Here is a 19338-nt window from a genome sequence, read left to right on the forward strand (position 1 = left end):
AAGGCACTACTGTATATTGTTTTCACCCTCAGTTGTGTTTACTACGGTTCTGTTCACAACTTAAAAGCCGTGATTCTTGGTCTTGCTCAAATACACTTAAAAGGCTGAAAATACAGCGAGCCAAAAGGCCTGAAATGTGTTATTGAATAAACATGTTCAGATAAATCTGCCAAGAGTTCCTTTTGTATATTGCCAGCCCCCGGAGCTGAAAAGTTTTGCCCGTTATTACAGAGGCACTCGGGAACGTTGATGTAAACGGTACGCTGTATTCTCGGTATCAGATTTTGCTTCTTTCTTAAGTGTAGATGTAAAAATGACAAGAAAAGGAGAAAAATAACATTTGGATGATGCATCTCAAGAGCCGTAATCGTGTTTCTAAAGTAAGATTCAGAATCTCCTTAGGAGATGGGATTATTCGCCGAAACGTAATAACTGTCCATTGGAGAGCCAGTGCTGAGAGTTTATGAAAAGATGTTTTATGCTCCCGTAGAAAAGTATCCTTTTTTTTTTCTTTTCTTTTGTTTAATATCACGCTTTAATAATGAAATCCTGCAGGAGAACCACATGAGCCACAGTTCTAAAGTAAGCTCCACCAATCAGGTTTGTCAGAAGTCTTATGAAAGTATTAAACAGCTCGGCTGTCAGACAGAACTTATTTTGTAAATTCTACAAACTTTTTAGCAGTTTGTCTTATATATATATATGTACTTTGTAGTTCTACAGTTACTGACTGTAGTCCATCTGTTTCTCTGCATGCTTTGTTAGCCCCCTTTCATGCTGTTCTTCAATGGTCAGGACCACTACAGAGCAGGTATTATTTAGGTGGTGGATCATTCTCAGCTCTGCAGTGACACTGACATGGTGGTGGTGTGTTAGTGTGTGTTGTGCTGTCCACTCTATTAGACACTCCTACCTAGTTGGTCCACCTTGTAGATGTAAAGTCAGAGTCGATCGCTCATCTATTGCTGCTGTTTGACTTGGTCATCTTCTAGACCTTCATCAGTGGTCACAGGACGCTGCCCACAGGGCGCTATTGGCTGGATGTTTTAGGTTGGTGGACTATTCTCAGTCCAGCAGTGACAGTGAGGTGTTTAAAAACTCCATCAGCGCTGCTGTGTCTTATCCACTCATACCAGCACAACACACACTAACACACCACCACCATGTCAGTGTCACTACATTGCTGAGAATGATCCACCACCTAAATAATACCTGCTCTGTAGTGGTCCTGTGGGGGTCCTGACCATTGAAGAACAGGGTGAAAGCAGGCTCAAAAGTATGTAGAGACACAGATGGACTACAGTCAGTAATTGTAGAACTACAAAGTGCTTCTATATGGTAAGTGAAGCTGATAAAATGGACAGTGAGTGTAGAAACGAGGTGGTTTTAATGTTATGGCTGATCGGTATATATATATATTTTTAGCTCCACTTACCATATAGAAGCACTTTGTAGTTCTACAATTACTGACTGTAAGGAGGGCTAACAAAGTATGTAGAGAAACAGATGGACTACAGTCAGTAATTGTAGAACTACAGTGCTTCTATATGGTAAGTAGAGCTGATAAGATGGACAGTGAGTGTGTTTAATGGTTATGACAGGGGTCAGCATGGGCACCCTGACTGGTCTGCGGCTATGCAGCCCCATACACGGGATCGGACCACACGGGCCAGCCCTCGCCCCCCATGTCCATGACCCTGTCGCAAGTTAAGAGTTAGGACTGAGTCATAGAAGTGCTCATCAAAAGTTCAGCACTGTACTTGTGTCTCATCACGTCTCCCTCTTCTCTCTCTCTTTCTCCTCTCTGCGTCTCTCCAGGGCGGGATGATCGCCCTGCTGCTCTCCATCCTGTGTCTGGTCCTGATCCTGTACACCCGAAAGCGCTGGTGCAAGCGGCGCAGGGTGCCTCAGCCTCAGAAGAGCGCCAGCGCCGAGGCGGCCAACGAGATCCACTACATCCCGTCCGTGCTGCTGGGCGGCCAGGCACGAGAGAGCCTGAGGAACTCCCGCTGCCAGGGCGCCAACGCCAGCAGCACCCTGAGCATCCGCGAGACGCCCATCCTCGACGGCTACGAGTACGACATCGGTGAGCTGCGCCAGCACCTGCAGCGCGAGTGCATGAACGGCGGTGAGGATTTCACCAGCCAGGTGACGCGGACACTCGACTCGCTGCACGGCTGCAACGAAAAGGCCAACATGGACCTCACCCCCGGTGCGTGCCAGGCTTTTTCTTTTATATTTGTTAGTTTCTGGAAAAAGAACTTATAGTTTAATGGTTTCTGGAACTGGTCTTTGTCTCTGACTGAATAACGAGGAAAATTTGGCAGCTTTTTATAGCAATCACCAAGATTCAGGAGCAGCTGCCATTTTTTTTCAGTACAGTCCACCATAGTCTCAAAGAGGTTGTGGTCAGGACCTTGGAAAGGTCATTCCAAAAGCTTAAATTTAGCCAGACAGGCAAATTCCAAATCACCCCAAGACACCTGCACTGGCACAGGTAAAACAGCCCTAGAGCCTAATACCTCCACCACTACACTTGACAGTAGGTGGTGTTGTTGGGTTTGATTGCTTAACCCTTGCTTAACCCTTTCTGCTTTAAACAGTTTGATCATTGTGGTTCTCCTCCACATACCCAGGTGGCACACCAGCACTGAGATTCTGAACTTGCCCGAGTTTGAAATTCAGTACTGCTACCGGTTGGCTGGGCGCCCCTTAGATAGACAGATAGATAGACAGATAGGAAGACAGATGAAAAGTTAGACGGACAGACAGATAGATAGACAGGCAGACAGGTAGGTAGGTAGGTAGGTACAGTGGGGTCAAAAAGTATTTAGTCAGCCACTGATTGTGCAGGTTCTCCTACTTAGAAAGATGAGAGAGGTCTGTAATTTTCATCATAGGTACACTTCAACTATGAGAGACAAAATTAGAAAAAAAAATCCAGGAAATCACATTGTAGGATTTTTAAAGAATTTATTTATAAATTATGGTGGAAAATAAGTATTTGGTCAATAACAAAAGTTCAACTCAATACTTTGTAACATGACCTTTGTTGGCAATGACAGAGGTCAAACGTTTCCTGTAAGTCTTCAACAGGTTTGCACACACTGTAGCTGGTATTTTGGCCCATTCCTCCATGCAGATCTCCTCTAGAGCAGTGATGTTTTGGGGCTGTCGCTGGGCAACAAATTCCGGACTGCACAAATGTTCTATGGGGTTGAGGTCTGGAGACTGGCTAGGCCACTCCAGGACCTTGAAATGCTTTTTACGGAGCCACTCCTTCGTTGCCCGAGCGGTGTGTTTGGGATCATTGTCATGCTGGAAGACCCAGCCACGTTCCATCTTCAATGCTCTCACTGATGGAAGGAGGTTTTGGCTTAAAATCTCACGATACATGGCCCCGTTCATTCTTCCCTTAACACGGATCAGTCGTCCTGTCCCCTTCGCAGAAAAACAGCCCCAAAGCATGATGTTTCCACCCCCATGCTTCACAGTAGGTATGGTGTTCTTGGGTTCTTCTTCTTCCTCCAAACACGACGAGTTGAGTTTTTACCAAAAAGTTCCATTTTGGTTTCATCTGACCACATGATATTCTCCCAATCCTCTTCTGGATCATCCATATGCTCTCTGGCAAACTTCAGACGGGCCTGGACATGTACTGGCTTAAGCAGGGGGACACGCCTGGCACTGCAGGATTTGAGTCCCTCTCGGCGTAGTGTGTTACTGATGGTAGCCTTTGTTACTTTGGTCCCAGCTCTCTGCAGGTCATTCATCAGGTCCCTCCGTGTAGTTCTGGGATTTTTGCTCACCGTTCTCATGATCATTTTGACCCCACGGGATCGAGGGAGATTATCAATGGTCTTGTATGTCTTCCATTTTCTTACAATTGCTCCCACAGTTGATTTATTCACACCAACCTGCTTGCCTATTGTAGATTCACTCTTCCCAGCCTGGTGCAGGTCTACAATTTTCTTCCTGGTGTCCTTCGACAGCTCTTTGGTCTTGGCCATGGTTGACTGTTTGAGGCTGTGGACAGGTGTCTTTTATACAGATAACGAGGTCAAACAGGTGCCATTAATACAGGTAACGAGTGAAGGACAGAAGAGCTTCTTAAAGAAGAAGTTACAGGTCTGTGAGAGCCAGAAATCTTGCTTGTTTGTTATTGACCAAATACTTATTTTCCACCATAATTTACAAATAAATTCTTTAAAAATCCTACAATGTGATTTCCTGGATTTTTTTTTCTCATTTTGTCTCTCATAGTTGAAGTGTACCTATGATGAAAATTACAGACCTCTCTCATCTTTCTAAATAGGAGAACTTGCACAATCAGTGGCTGACTAAATACTTTTTGGCCCCACTGTAGGTAGGTAGGTAGATAGATAGACATCAGTGATGGCATAGTTACCTTTAAAAAGTAACTTAGTTACTTTATTGATTACTTGATTTTAAAAGTAACTAAGTTAGATTACAATTTACTTTATTAGTTACATTCAGCAGCTGCCGTAATGCAACTGGAGCTGCGTAGGCGATTGAAGCGGAATAAGAAACAAGAAAGACGCGGAAAACTAAGTCCTCTGTTCACAAGTGTAAGTAAGATAAATAAATAAAAAATTTTTGAGACAAATAAATAACTAAAAGACGATAAATATCCAAAATTTTGGCGAGTGGGGTTTGTAATGAGTCTGTAACTATGGTGATATTACGTCATCACGTCCCCACGTGTAGTACGTAGCGGTGTTGTGTGCATACTGCATACTTCTGTACTGAAAGTATGCACTTCTTTACCGGCCGAGTAGTGCATACTTCCTTCAATCTAATGCATACTCTGTAAGTATGCGATTCCGGACGCAGCTCGTGACTTAATTGTCGCATAGGCCAGACGTTACTCTCCGAGACGCAAAAATAGTAACGCACAGTAACTTGGATAAGTAACGTTAATCTGATTACTGGATTGGAAATAGTAACGCGATAGATTACTTGTTACTGAAAAATGTGGTCAGATTAGAGTAACGCGTTACTGACATCAGTGATAGACATACCGACAGACAGATAGAATGATAGACAGACAGAAAGATATATAGACAGACAGATAGATAGATAGACAGACAGGCAGATAGATAGACAGACAGATATAAATAAAGGCAGTTAAATAGATAGACAGATAGAAAAACAGTCAGACAGAAAGCCACACAGACTGATAGACAGACAGATAGATAGGCAGACAGCCACACCGACTGATAGACAGACAGACAGGCAGATAGATAGATAAATAGCTGTAGCAAGTCCAACACCACAAAAAAGCCATAAATATGGAGACACTCAACTCAAGACACTCACGTCTCTACAGTGCTCTTATAAATGAAGAATAAATTCACATTCTAGGATCTGCCGTATTTACTGATTTGACAAAAATGAGTGTTTTCTAATCATTAAGTCAGAGAAAAAGACCAGTTTTGAAAATCAAATCATGTTCCCTATTCAAGTGTATCTAAACTTTTCACTTCTATTGTAGCTGTTACTTGGGAAGAGCTAGAAAAACCCCATACCTATAAAACTCTGACCTAGAATACTTAGATATCAGATATTAAAAGGATGCATCAGATTTAGTAAAACAAACCCATCAAAATATCAAACCAATGCTGTTAAATTAAACGAAATAACGGCTGTTCTGATTTAAATCCCGAACAAAGTTACATATTCTGTATAGAATAAGCACTTAGTTTTATTCTGCCCACCAGACAAACACAGACATGAAAATGTATCGCTTTTATAAGCAGAAACCATCACAGGGAGGCAATATTTTATCATTACCTATTCAGGTTGTTTTCAACGTTTTGTATAAACAGACAAACAGTAATTTTTATGTTATTGAAAGACATGCCTCTAGCTACCTGTGATTTATTTAAAATGAGAAAAAAGCTTTAGCATTTATCAGATTCAGATTTAATATTAACATTGTTTACATACACCGATCAGCCATGACATCAGAACCACCTCCTTGTTTCTACACTCAGCTCCACTTACCATATAGAAGCACTTTGTAGTTCTACAATTACTGACTGTAGTCCATCTGTTTCTCTGTATGCTTTGGACCTCTACAGAGCAGGTATTATTTGGGTGGTGGATCATTCTCAGCACTGCAGTGACACTAACATGGTGGTGGTGTGTTAGTGTGTGTTGTGCTGGTATGAGTGGGTCAGACACAGCAGTGCTGGTGGAGTTTTTAAACACCTCACTGTCACTGCTGGACTGAGAATAGTCCACCAACCAAAAATATCCAGCCAACAGCACCCCGTGGGCAGCGTCCTGTGACCACTGATGAAGGTCTAGAAGATGACCAACTCAAACAGCAGCAATAGATGAGTGATCGTCTCTGACTTTACATCTACAAGGTGGACCAACTAGGTAGGAGTGTCTAATAAAGTGGACAGTGAGTGGACACGGTGTTTAAAAACTCCAGCAGCATTGCTGTGTCTGATCCACTCATACCAGCACAACACACACTAACACACCACCACCATGTCAGTGTCACTGCAGTGCTGAGAATGATCCACCACCTAAATAATACCTGCTCTGTAGTGGTCCTGTGGGGGTCCTGACCATTGAAGAACAGCATGAAAGGGGGCTAACAAAGTATGTAGAGAACCAGGTGCACTACAGTCAGTAATTGTAGAACTACAAATTGCTTCTATATGGTAAGTGGAGCTGATAAAATGGACAGTGTGTGTAGAAACAAGGAGGTGGTTTTAACGTTATTGTTGATCAGTGTAAATGTGTATTTATCTGCTGTTCTCTCAGCCCTGTTATTATGGTAACTGTTTTAAAGTCATGTTCACCAGTTGTACTAAATCGAGGGATTTAGTAATTTTGTTTTTCAGTCGTAGTTGGGTTTTCTAAGAAGAATCAATTTTCTGATTCCTGGCACAGAGACTTAAGTAGATTTACTTCAAATTGCATGAACACAGCAGAAACACTCCAAACTCACGACTGCTGTGTTCAAAATGCTTTCTCCACATCACCATGATCAGCAGTCAACTGTTTATTTCACAGTGCAGACAGTATAAACCCTTATATGTCATGTTTTGTCTGGTCAACTTCAAGGCCTGCAACACATTCCAAAAAACGTTGGAACGGTGGCAATTTAGGGCTAGTAATGAGGTGAAAAAACTAAATAACGATGTGATTCCAAACAGGTGATTGTAATCATAATTTGCATCCAGGAAAGGCTGAGTCTTTGATGAGCAAAGATGATCAACAAATGTGTGAGAAAATGATTGAAATGTTTAAAAACAATGAACCTTAAAGAAATATTGGAAGGGATTTGCATATTTCTCCCTCTACAGTGCATAATATCATTAAACCATTCAAGGAATCAGGAGGAATTTTAGTACATAAAAGCAAGGACGCAAGCCTAGGCTGAACACCTGTGATCTTCGATCCCTCAGACGGCACTGCATCAAGAACCGCCACTCAACAATAGCTGATATATGGGTGAGGGATTACTTTGGCAAACCTTTGTCAAGCTCTACAATACAGAGTTACATGCACAAATGCCACTTAAAACATACTGTGCAAAAAAGAAGCCTTATGTATCCAGAAGCGGCGTCGATTTCTCTGGGCTCGAAGGCATCTAGGATGGACCATCACACAGTGGAAACGTGTATTGTGGTCAGACGAATAAGTATTTTATATCTTTTGCTCCAGACCAAAGACAAAATAGGACCATCCAGACTGTTATCAGCAACACGTCCAAAAGCCAGGGTGTGTCATGGTATGGGGCTGTGTCAGTGCCCTTGGCAAAGGTCATTTACACTTCTGTGATGCAGCATTAATGCAGAAAAGTACATTTAGGTCTTAGAGCAACATGTTCTGCCTTCGAGACGTCATCTTGTCCAGGGACGTCCATGCATTTTTCAACAAACATTACAAAGGCATGGCTGTGGAAGAAGAGGGTACGGGTACTGGACTGGCCCGCCTGCAGTCATGACCTGTCCCCAATACAGAATGTGTGGAGAATTTTGAGAAGAAAAATGCGACAACGACGACCGCGTACTGTTGCACATCTTAAGACGTGTTTGCATGAAGAATGGGACTTGACCTGAATGTAACACTTTATCGCTTGGTGTCTTCGATAATGGTGACAACATTACAAAGTGGTAAATGCTTTACTGTCCCAACTTGACCAGACAAAACATAAGATATATTGGGTTCATCCAGTCTGCAATGAAATAAAAGTCAAAGTAAATTATTTGGCATGATCACCTGTTCTTACAGCTTTCCCCAAGAAGTTTTACCCATGACTACAACCACAAAGTGGAGAAATTCTCACAAGGTCCGTGTTGACATTAAAGCCACCAATTCTTAATAATTCGTACTACACATTATCTGCCCCCAAGTGCAAAAACGAACCTAATTGCGACGGTTGTGGAGGTTTCCTGGGACTATAAAACAGTGAAACTAGTTAGATATTTAGTGCCTATTTGGGACAGCTATTGTATTGCTTATGGGATCTCACAGCACTAAGGGCCGTCTGCAACATCATTAAATAGACTCTCGATTTAACTAAGTGGCACTGAGGCTGGTTCGTCCAGGTTCATTGAAGAGGGAAAGAGCGGCCATGATTTAAAGGGAAATAACGCTGATGTTTGGCAGGGAAAGTGGCCTGATATGAATGGGCTGGGTTCTTTTCTTTTTTTAAACTGGTTTTTACTGAAGGACCAGTCAATATAGGGAAACCCCGTACCTGCAAACGTTTAATCAAGGTAGAACAATACAGTGGCTAAAAAACACTAACAACCAGGGGAACAATCACAACCAAATGAGGTGCCCGAATGAATAGAAACAAAATACAACTGACAAACATAAACATCTGGATAGAACAGGGGTAGTGCAGAACTGACAACTGGTTGTCACAATATGACAGGCTGATCTGGCCGTCTGCCACAACTCTAAGTTCTCAAAAAAAAAAAAAAAGGAAAGATAGGGAACCTTCAGAACCTGCCCAGCACCCCATCACATGACGTAGATTCACGGGTGACGTCACGTCACCTCTGGGGCAATTCGCTTCCAGTTTTGATATACATTGATCAGTCATAACTTGTTTCTACACTCACTGTCCATTTTATCAGCTCCACATACCATATAGAAGCACTTTGTAGTTCTACAATTACTGACTGTAGTCCATCTGTTTCTCTGCATGCTTTGTTAGCCCCCTTTTATGCTGTTCTTCAATGGTCAGGACCCCCACAGAGCAGGTATTATTTAGGTGGTGGATCATTCTCAGCACTGCAGTGACACTGACATGGTGGTGGTGTGTTAGTGTGTGTTGTGTGTTGAGTGGATCAGACACAGCAGCGCTGCTGGAGTTTTTAAACACCGTGTCCACTCACTGTCCACTCTATTAGACACTCCTACCTAGTCGGTCCACCTTGTAGATGTAAAGTCAGAGACGATCGCTCATCTATCGCTGCTGTTTGAGTCGGTCATCTTCTAGACCTTCATCAGTGGTCACAAGACGCTGCCCACGGGGCGCTGTTGGCTGGATATTTTTGGTTGGTGGACTATTCTCAGTCCAGCAGTGAAAGTGAGGTGTTTAAAAACTCCATCAGCACTGCTGTGTCCGATCCACTCATACCAGCACAACACACACTAACACACCACCACTATAATACCTGCTCTGTGGTGGTCCTGGGAGAACCCTGACCATTGAAGAACAGCATGATAGGGGGCTAACAAAGCATGCAGATAAACAGATGGACTACAGTCAGTAATTGTAGAACTACAAAGTGCTTCTATATGGTAAGTGGAGCTGATAAAATGGACAGTGAGTGTAGAAACAACTGATTCTACACTCTACAGATTGCCTGATCGGTATATATACGTAACTAATGTCAACACATGCTGACGCTAGGGACTCGTTTGTTTATGATTCATTTTTTGCGAGTCATGAGTCGAATCCGAGTCAAGTCTGAAGTTGCTGTGTGTGCGACTCAGACTCGAGTCCCCATCTCTGGGTTAAGGCAATGCCACATTTGCCTCAGATGTCTTATTGCTTCTCTATATTGGTGAGTATATTCATCACGACTTATCAGTAAGGGTCGTTTTAAGCCAACAGTAAAAATTATTTTCATTCTAAATATCATGCTAATAGCTGACTGGTATACCCCACTAACTCACTAGCATCTCTTCTTCTGTCTATCTTCTAAGCCATCAGGGCTGGGTGTTATGCAAGCCCTCTCTCTCTCTCTCTCTCTCTCTCTCTCTCTCTCTCTCTCTGCGCCTAACCCCGACCTTTTGAACTTTTTGCCCATCAGGGAATGACAATACAAAACTGTCCCTGATGAGCAAGTACAAGGATAACATCATAGCCACCAGTCCTGTTGACAGCAATCACCAGCAAAACACGCTCCTCCCACACACCACCTCCACCAGCCAGCGCAAGCGTCTGTCCAACAACACGCGCGGTGAGTGCTTGGCCACATCATCTGCAGTAATCTGCATTAAAAAAAAACCCACTCCTGCTGCCTCCCACCGCTGCCATTTCCACTTCACTGCTCTTTTCCAAATGCTATTGTACAAAATGACCTCTCCTCTGAGTTTCACATTTAAATGTTTAAAATAGGGTGCAGCTTTTAAATAGTTTTTCCATTTATGGAAGATACATATGTATTTAAAACCTGCATTACCTATATTTTCCTAATAACCTAATAACTGGTCGTGCCACCCTTGGCATTAGCGACTGCGATTGAGTATTTGGAGGGTTTTCAAGCATGAACTGCCAGTTAAAGGTCTTGTCACAGGCCACTCAGGTGGCGCAGCGGTAAAAACACACCATCGAACCATCGTATCGAGTCTCGAGCGGCCACGTGAACAACGATTGGCCTGTTGTTCAGATAGGGGTGGGATTAAGCCGGATAGGGACTCAGAGCACAGAGACGGAAAAGAGTGCTGTCAGGGTGTGTCTCTCCGTACACAGCGCTGAGCTGCACTGCACTCGTCGAAGTGTAGGTGACGAGATGCATACGGGTGCTGCCCGTGTGTCGGAGGGGGCGTGGGTTAGCTTCGTTCTCCTCAATCAGCATCGGTGGAGAAGGAGCACGGCGCAATCGGGCAATTGGACGCGCTAAAAAGGGAGCCATCGGAAGTTGGATTTGCTTGTGTGCCTTGGATCGTTACCCTGCTGCATAATCTAACCGTGCTTTCGTTCTGTCACAAACTGACAGGCAGACATTCTTTGTGAAGTTGCACGTGCAGCATACACCAAGAGAAGGGTGCAGGCCTAAATGCTTGATTCTTACGAAGAGTCGGTCGGATTTGACTGGCATGTTTTGACTTTCCCTTCAAGGCCTCTATAGTGTACTAAGACACTGTCGCACCAAGAGGTGCTTGATATAATATAATACAAAATAATATGTGTTATTAAATTTAAATTAAATCTTTCTTTTTTTGCTGTCCCCAGTATGTAGGGGTGACCACAGCGAATCATTCTCGTCCGCATACCCGAGTTGGCCCATTTTTACACCAGATGCCCATCCAGCTCGGCTGTAGGCTCGTCTGTGTAGACGCCCGACCAGCCGATAACCCCTCTGATATCTGGGTTTCAAATCTTGTATCTCATCTGTATTAGGCTGGCATGATTTCACCTCTGTGCCGACCAAGCTCCCTTTATTGAACGTTACCGAAGCCCTGTGAAATACATGACGTGCAGAACATGTGGAGAATCAGATTATAATTATACAGTAGCGTACAGTAAAGTAAATATGTAGAGTACAACATTCAAGATGGTCAGATTACAAAAAAAATCTCATTTATATTGATTACTGCCCACGCGTAATTGGAAATGCCCTGCTGAATAAAGCTTTCTAGACAAATTAGACCCATCAGACATCATTTTTAGCATTTGGGACAGAGCTTTTGAAAGTGCGCTGCTTACTCCTGCTTCCATCCTTGTCGTTCCTTACCCTTAGGGCGCATTCACATGCTAAGTGGCGAAACCGCTTCTCCACTGACCTTTTCAAAGCTCCTCCGATGAGACGAACTGTTTGATATGATGCAGTAAAAGCGACCCAGGCAGCTTAATGTGACTTATTGTACTAAAACAACAAGCGAGGAGAGGAGAGAACTTATGAGCAATAAAAATTAAGACAGATTTAGTCGTTCTTTTAATACATTAAGTCACATTACAATTTCTTAGAACATCGAGCTATAACACAAGTTTAAAAGTGAAACAGTGAGGAAAATCCAGCTAAACACAGATACATGTGGAGCTTTCAGAGTGGATTTGAAGGTTATTCCACACAAATGCAGATTCGTCTCATATTCGCACTTTGATGCCGTTTTATTGCGCCGCTCAAGCCAAGCGCAGTTTGCACCGAGACGCTTCTTATGTGAATGCGCCCTTACTGTTCACATTATCTTTTATTTGGACGAATCTCTGAGCATGTGCACTTCATCCCTTTTGCTTATTTGTTCATGTATGTGATTAACCATCAAGACAAATGTTTTGTCCTCTCGTTTGTTTGCTACACGTGCAGATGACATTGAAGAGTCTATTGTACTCTACTTCACAACACTGGTCTTACATGTATATATATATATACTGATCAGCCATAACATTAAAACCACCTCCTTGTTTCTACACTCACTGTCCATTTTATCAGCTCCACTTACCACATAGAAGCACTTCGTAGTTCTACAATTACTGACTGTAGTCCATCTGTTTCTCTGCATGCTTTGTTAGCCCTCTTTCACGCTGTTCTTTAATGGTCAGGACCCCCAAAGGACCACTACAGAGCAGGTATTATTTGGGTGGTGGGTCATTCTGAGCACTGCAGTGACACTGACATGGTGGTGGTGTGTTAGTGTGTGTTGTGCTGGCATGAGTGGATCAGACACAGCAGCGCTGCTGGAGTTTTTAAACACCTCACAGTCACTGCTGGACTAAGAATAGTCCACCAACCAAAAATATCCAGCCAACAGCGCCCTGTGGGCAGCGTCCTGTGACCACTGATGAAGGTCTAGAAGATGACCGACTCAAACAGCAGCGATAGATGAGCGATCGTCTCCGACTTTACATCTGCAAGGTGGACCAATTAGGTAGGAGTGTCTAATAGAGTGGACAGTGAGTGGACACGGTATTTAAAAACGCAGCAATACCTGCTCTGTGGTGGTCCTGTGGGGGTCCTGATCATCGAAGAACAGCATGAAAGGGGGTAACAAAGCATGCAGAGGAACAGATGGACTACAGTCAGTAATTGTAGAACTACAAAGTGCTTCTATATGGTAGGTGGAGCTGATAAAATGGACAATGAGTGTGGTTTCAATGTTATGGCTGATCAGTATATATACGTATATTATAATAAATAAACAACATCTAATGTATTATTTAAGTTCGACAGCTCTTGATTACTCAGGTCAGATGCCGGGGGCAGGAGCTGAGCGGAAACGTGACTCCCTTTCGTCTTTAGAGGACAGAGTCCAAGACCTCATATTTACACAACTCAATTTTGACTCGAGTGTTTCTTTTTCTTCCCTTTTTCATCTCTTTCTGAGCTGTACTTGGGTTGCTTTTATAGATTGGGTTCTTGCCTCGGTCATTCACTCTAGACGAACAGGAAATCCAAGTATAAAATGAAATTACTTGAAATATAATTAAAGGCTTTGAACCAGTAAACACCGCTCAGCTGACACTGCTGTGTGTCCATTAATGAACCGGCTGGTTTTGGAAACTTGAGCTTTTTGAGCTGCTACCTTTTGAACTAAACGTAGTAAATTACCTGTTTCTCATTTCTTCCTCTTAACCACGAACACCAAACGCGAAAGCAGAATTGAAGAATATTGACCGTTTCATTAGGCTTGCTTTGTGTTCCCTGATTTCCCACCAAGCGGCTTTGTTCCTTGAGCGAGCGAGTGAGAATGTGTGTTTTTTTTTAACTATAATTAACTATATGTGCTCAAAGAGCGGACTCCCTTAGTGAATTGTTAAATCTGCCAAATCAATCTGTATAAACTGAAAGCACAGGCCTCTAGCACATGGCGGACCGTGTTATACAATAAAAGTTGGCGCGCTGTTTATTCTGTTTGTCATTTATGTGAGGAATAAGGCACAGCACTGCCAGCTTTTGTGGGGAAGTTGTTAACAGTGGGGTAATGTGGCCATGACGTGAAGCACTAAACACGCTAGTTGGTTATTTTACAATAACAGGACCTTTCATGGTTCTTTATTCTACGTGTTATTATATAGAAGCATTATTATATATAACATTAAAACCACCTCCTTGTTTTATCAGCTCCACTGACCATATAGAAGCACTTTGTAGTTCTACAATTACTGACTGTAGTCCATCTGTCTCTCTGCATGCTTTGTTAGCCCTTTTTCATGCTGTTCTTCAATGGTCACGACTCTCTTGGGACCACCATAGAGCAGGTATTATTTGGGTGGTGGATCATTCTCAGCACTGCAGTGACAGTGACATAGTGGTGGTGTGTTAGTGTGTGTTGTGCTGGTATGAGTGGATCAGACACCTCACCGTCACTGCTGGACTGAGAATAGTCCACCAACCAAAAATTTCCAGCCAACAGTGCCCTTTCGGCAGCGTCCTGTGACCACTGATGAAGGTCGATAAGCGATCGTCTCTGACTTTACATCTACAAGGTGGACCAACTAGGTAGGAGTGTCTAATAGAGTGGACAGTGAGTGGACACGGTGTTTAAAAACTCCTGCAGCTCTGCTGTGTCTGATCCACTCATACCAGCACAACACACACTAACACACCACCACCATGTCAGTGTCACTGCAGTGCTGAGAATGATCCACCACCTGAATAATACCTACTCTGTGGTGGTCCTGTGGGGGTCCTGACCATTGACGAACAGGGTGAAAGCTTCTATATGGTAAGTGGAGCTGATAAAATGGACAGTGAGTGTAGAAACAAGGAGGTGGTTTTAATGTTATGGCTGATCAGTTTAGTCCTACTTTCACTTTTGTTACACCAGCGAACCAAAGTCTGTATGTCTATAGTATGAAAGGTTATACATTAAATGCTTAAATGTGGAGATCTAAAGCCCCATGATGCACCTCCAGGTCAAGCTGAGATACATCGTTTTTCTCCAGGATGGTAGCCACTGTGCCATGGTGTTTTGTACTTTTGGTTTGTTTTTTAAATATGTTGTATGGCACTAGCCAACCACCGGTAAAGGTCAAGTTTGAAGCATAGTGGTGGTTTTACTTTGGATGGATTGGTGCCTTGTACAGGGTAGTGAGCTCACTGCGACCCAACCACAATAAAGTGGTTGATAAAAAAAGGAACATTTTGGAACCCGTTATCAACGGGACATCTTAATTCTCCGCATGAGTCTGCCTAGTGTTTACTTCCACCAAGGTCTGACGCACGAAAGCACAGCAGCTGCTTAGACCTTATATCTAGACTCACCAAACCTGGACTCTACCTACCAGAGCTTGAAATATTCCTGTTATTCCATCATCAAACACGCTTACTATTCTATTCCCCATCATGCCCCTCTCTGGGTAACTCAGATCACTCAATAATTCAGCGTTTTCCTACATACAGACATGATTAAAATGGAAAAGGCTTAAAGGGGTATTGTAGAGGGGTGGACTGGAGATGCAGGACTGCTTTGACTCCTAAAAAAACTGGCCACAAGCAAGACCCATGATTACACAGACTGTTGTGAAGTTTGGTAATGACAAGCTTGGTTTACTTCTGAACTAAAAATACTACGTTTAGCAAAGCAGCCCCTAACCCAAACCCTAACCCTAACCCTAACCTTCAGGTCTAGCAATCAGGAGGCTTACATATAAGCCAAAAACACCTGGAAAAAGCAATCAGAGCAGCCAAAAATACAGAGGAACAGTGTAACACCAATCGGGAAAGGCCTCTAGAGCATCCAACAAAAACTTCTAGCTGCATAATTTTGCATAACTCATCCCTCAACCTGTCCAATCAGCTAAATCAATTTATAAATCAATTAAGCCTCCCTTCCTCCACACAGGGTGCAGCATTGCTCCAATTCTCATCACTACAAAGACCACAAAGAAGGTCTGCAGACTTTTCCAGAAAAGCTGCTGGCCAATGTCACATTTTCCTTCTTTACATTATTATGACCACTTGTCCCACATTGGTTGGAAGAGCATGACCAAGACTTCCAAGTACTATCCTGGTCCCCTAATTCCCCAGACTTTAACTCAATTGAGCATCTGTGGGACCACCTAGATCTTCGTGTTTACTCTATGGATCCTCCCAACACTGGTTGGAAGAGCATGACCAAGACTTCCAAGTACTACCCTGTCCCCCTAATTCCCCAGACTTGAACTCAACTGAGCATCTGTGGAACCACCTTGATTGTCCTGTTCACTCTATGGATCCTCCCGACATTGGTTGGAAGAGCATGACCAAGACTTCCAAGTACTACCCTGGCCGCCTAATTCCCCAGACTTGAACTCAACTGAGCATGTGTGGGACCACCTAGATCTTCGTGTTCACTCTATAGATCCTCCCACACGCCCCCTCCAGCAGCTGTGGGATGCACTGCAGTCAGCCTGTCTCAATTCAGGATGCTTGCTTAAGGGCCCAACAGCAACAACCTTGCATTTGTGGGGCTTGAAGCAGCAACCTTCTAGTTACTAGTCCAGTTCCTTTACCACTAGGCTATGGTTAAGGAATCTCTAGCAGGATGAAAACACCACCTGCATCACAGAAAAGCTCAGTAAAGGCTCCTACCCTGCAACGGTTCAGTTAAGGAAATTTAATCTCCCACAGACAGTTCCGGTCCAAGTCCCGTCATAGAATCCACCTTGACATCCACCATAATCGTTTGGTTCATCATCAGCTCCTCATTCATTCTGCAGAGAAGATTATCAGGTGTAGCTTGCCACCCATCAGCGAACCGTACGAGTCCAGATTAGAGACGCGCGCGAGAAACGTCTTTGAAGATCCTTCTCATCTCGGCCACCCCCTGTTTGAAAGATTACATTCCGGCAAACGCTTTAAGGTAGTTCAAACGAAAGCAGCACGACACACCAAAAGCTGTTTCTCACAGGCAGGCTTTCTCATAAACAAGCTTCAAACCGGTCCATTAACTACCGCACCCACACTGAGCACTGTAGAATTTACAACCCCAAATCAGAAAAAGTTGGGACAGTTTGAACTCAAGATATTTCATGTTTTATCTGCTCAACTTCATTTCATTTGTTAATAAACATCCATTCCTGAATTTCAGTCCTGCAACACATTCCAAAAAAAGTTGGGACAGGGGTAATTTAGGGCTAGTTATGAGATGATTCCAAACAGGTGATTGTAATCATGGTTTGGTACAAAAGCAGCATCCAGGAAAGGCTGAGTCTTTGATGAGCAAAGATGATCAGAGGATCTCCAGTTTATCAACAAATGTGTACCTCAAAGAAAGATTGGAAGGGATTTGCATATTTCTCCCTCTACAGTGCGTAATATCATCAAACCATTCAATGAATCAGGAGGAATTTCAGTGCGTAAAGGCCATGGGCGCAAGCTTAAGCTGAATGCTCGTGATCTTCCATCCCTCAGACGGCACTGCATTAAGAACCGCCACTCAACAATAGCTGATATAATCACATGGGTGAGGGATTACTTTGGCAAACCTTTATCAAGCACTACAATACAAAGTTACATGCACAAATGCTACTTAAAACTTTACTGTGCAAAAAAGAAGCTTTATGTTAACCATGTCCAGAAACGGCGTCGACTTCTCTGGGCTCAGAGGCATCTAGGATGGACCATCACACAGTAGAAATGTGTATTGTGGTCAAATGAATCAGCATCAGGTCTTTTTTGGGAAAAAAAATGGACGGCGTGTGATCCGACCCAAAGACGAAAAGGACCATCCAGACTGTTATCAGGAACAAGTCCAAAAGCCAGGGTGTGTCATCATATGGGGCTGTGTCAGTGTCCTTGGTAAAGGTCATTTACACTTCTGTGATGCAGCATTAATACAGAAAAGTACATTGAGATCTTAGAGCAACATGTGCTGCCTTGAAGACGTCATCTTGTCCAGGGACGTCCATGCATTTTTCAACAAGACAATGTAGCACCACGTGCTGCACATATTACAAAGGCATGGCTGTGGAAGAAGAGAGTACGGGTGCTGGACTGGCCTGCCTGCAGTCCTGACCTGTCCCCAATGGAGAATGTGTGGAGAATTCTGAATGTGACGACGACGACCCCGTACTGTTGCACATCCTAAGACGTGTTTGCATGATGAATGGGACAAAATAAAACCTGAAACACTAAATCACTTGGTGAAAAGGAATGGCAACATTACAAAGTGGTAAATGTTTTACTGTCCCAACTTATTTTGGAATGTGTTGCAGGACTGAAATGCAGGAATAGATGTTTATTAATAAATGAAATGAATAATGAAATTGGGCAGATAAAACATGAAATATCTCAGGTTCATCCTATCTGCAATCAATGCGTGACTCTCCGTGTGCGAGACTGACCCCCATATGAACTTGCCTCATGCAGGTGAAAAGATGCAGTCGGCTACTGCTCTCCTCGGTAAGAAGTAGAGGTCAGCATCAGTAGAAAGGAAACGTAGGAGATATTAGCTGGCATGTAAGCGGGTTGTGCTGCCTCAGCCTATTGGTTTGAATGGCTTGAGACTAACTGTGTTGATGTAATCGCCGTAATCGCTAAGTAGAACATCTAAATAATCTGCCATATGAGTTTGATGTCTTTTTTTATATATACTGTATATATTTTCTTTATGCATTTTCTCCCATTTTAGCGCGTCCAATTGCCCGATTGCATCATGCTTCCTCTCCACCAATGCCGATCCCTGCTCTGATTGAGGAGAACGAAGCTAACCCACGCCCCCTCCGACACGTGGGCAGCAGCCGTATGCATCTTGTCACCTACACTTTGACGAGTGCAGTGCAGCTCAGCATTGTGTACGGAGAGACACACCCTGAGAGCACTCTTTTCCTCATCTCTATGCAGGCGCCATCAATCAGCCAGCAGAGGTCGTAATTGCACCAGATATGAGAGAGAGAGAGACCCCACCCGGCTTAGTCCTGCCCATACCTGAACAGCAGGTCAATCGTTGTTCATGTGGCCGCTCAGCCTTAGCCGGCAAGCAGAGCTGAGATTCGATACGATGTATTCGAGATCCAGCTCTGGTTCCAGCGTGTGTTTTTACCGCTGCGCCACCTGAGCGGTAGGCAGCAAGGCAGCTCACTAGCTTTTTAGACAGACCCTTTCATGGTACTAATTCTAACATCGTTTACATATATGATTGTTGTGAGGTTGGAAATCTTGTGTAACATTTTGAAACTTGTTTTGG

The 19338-nt window shown here is 43.4% G+C and overlaps 1 protein-coding gene across 4 annotated transcripts in view; it reads left to right on the forward strand.

The window, feature by feature from the left end:
- Positions 1 to 19338, forward strand: part of astn1 (astrotactin 1) — a 427949-nt gene that overhangs the window by 130986 nt on the left and 277625 nt on the right. For 2 of the 4 annotated variants that reach the window (XM_062993914.1, XM_062993915.1), the window contains exons 3-4: positions 1819 to 2212; positions 10317 to 10466. In XM_062993914.1, coding sequence (XP_062849984.1) covers positions 1819 to 2212; positions 10317 to 10466 — 544 coding nt within the window. The remainder of the gene's footprint in view (positions 1 to 1818; positions 2213 to 10316; positions 10467 to 19338) is intronic. The other 2 variants (XM_062993916.1, XM_062993917.1) reach the window with 1 other exon arrangement.

The sequence above is a fragment of the Trichomycterus rosablanca genome, chromosome 4 (assembly GCF_030014385.1).
Source record: "Trichomycterus rosablanca isolate fTriRos1 chromosome 4, fTriRos1.hap1, whole genome shotgun sequence".
Classification (NCBI taxonomy): Eukaryota; Metazoa; Chordata; class Actinopteri; order Siluriformes; family Trichomycteridae; genus Trichomycterus; species Trichomycterus rosablanca.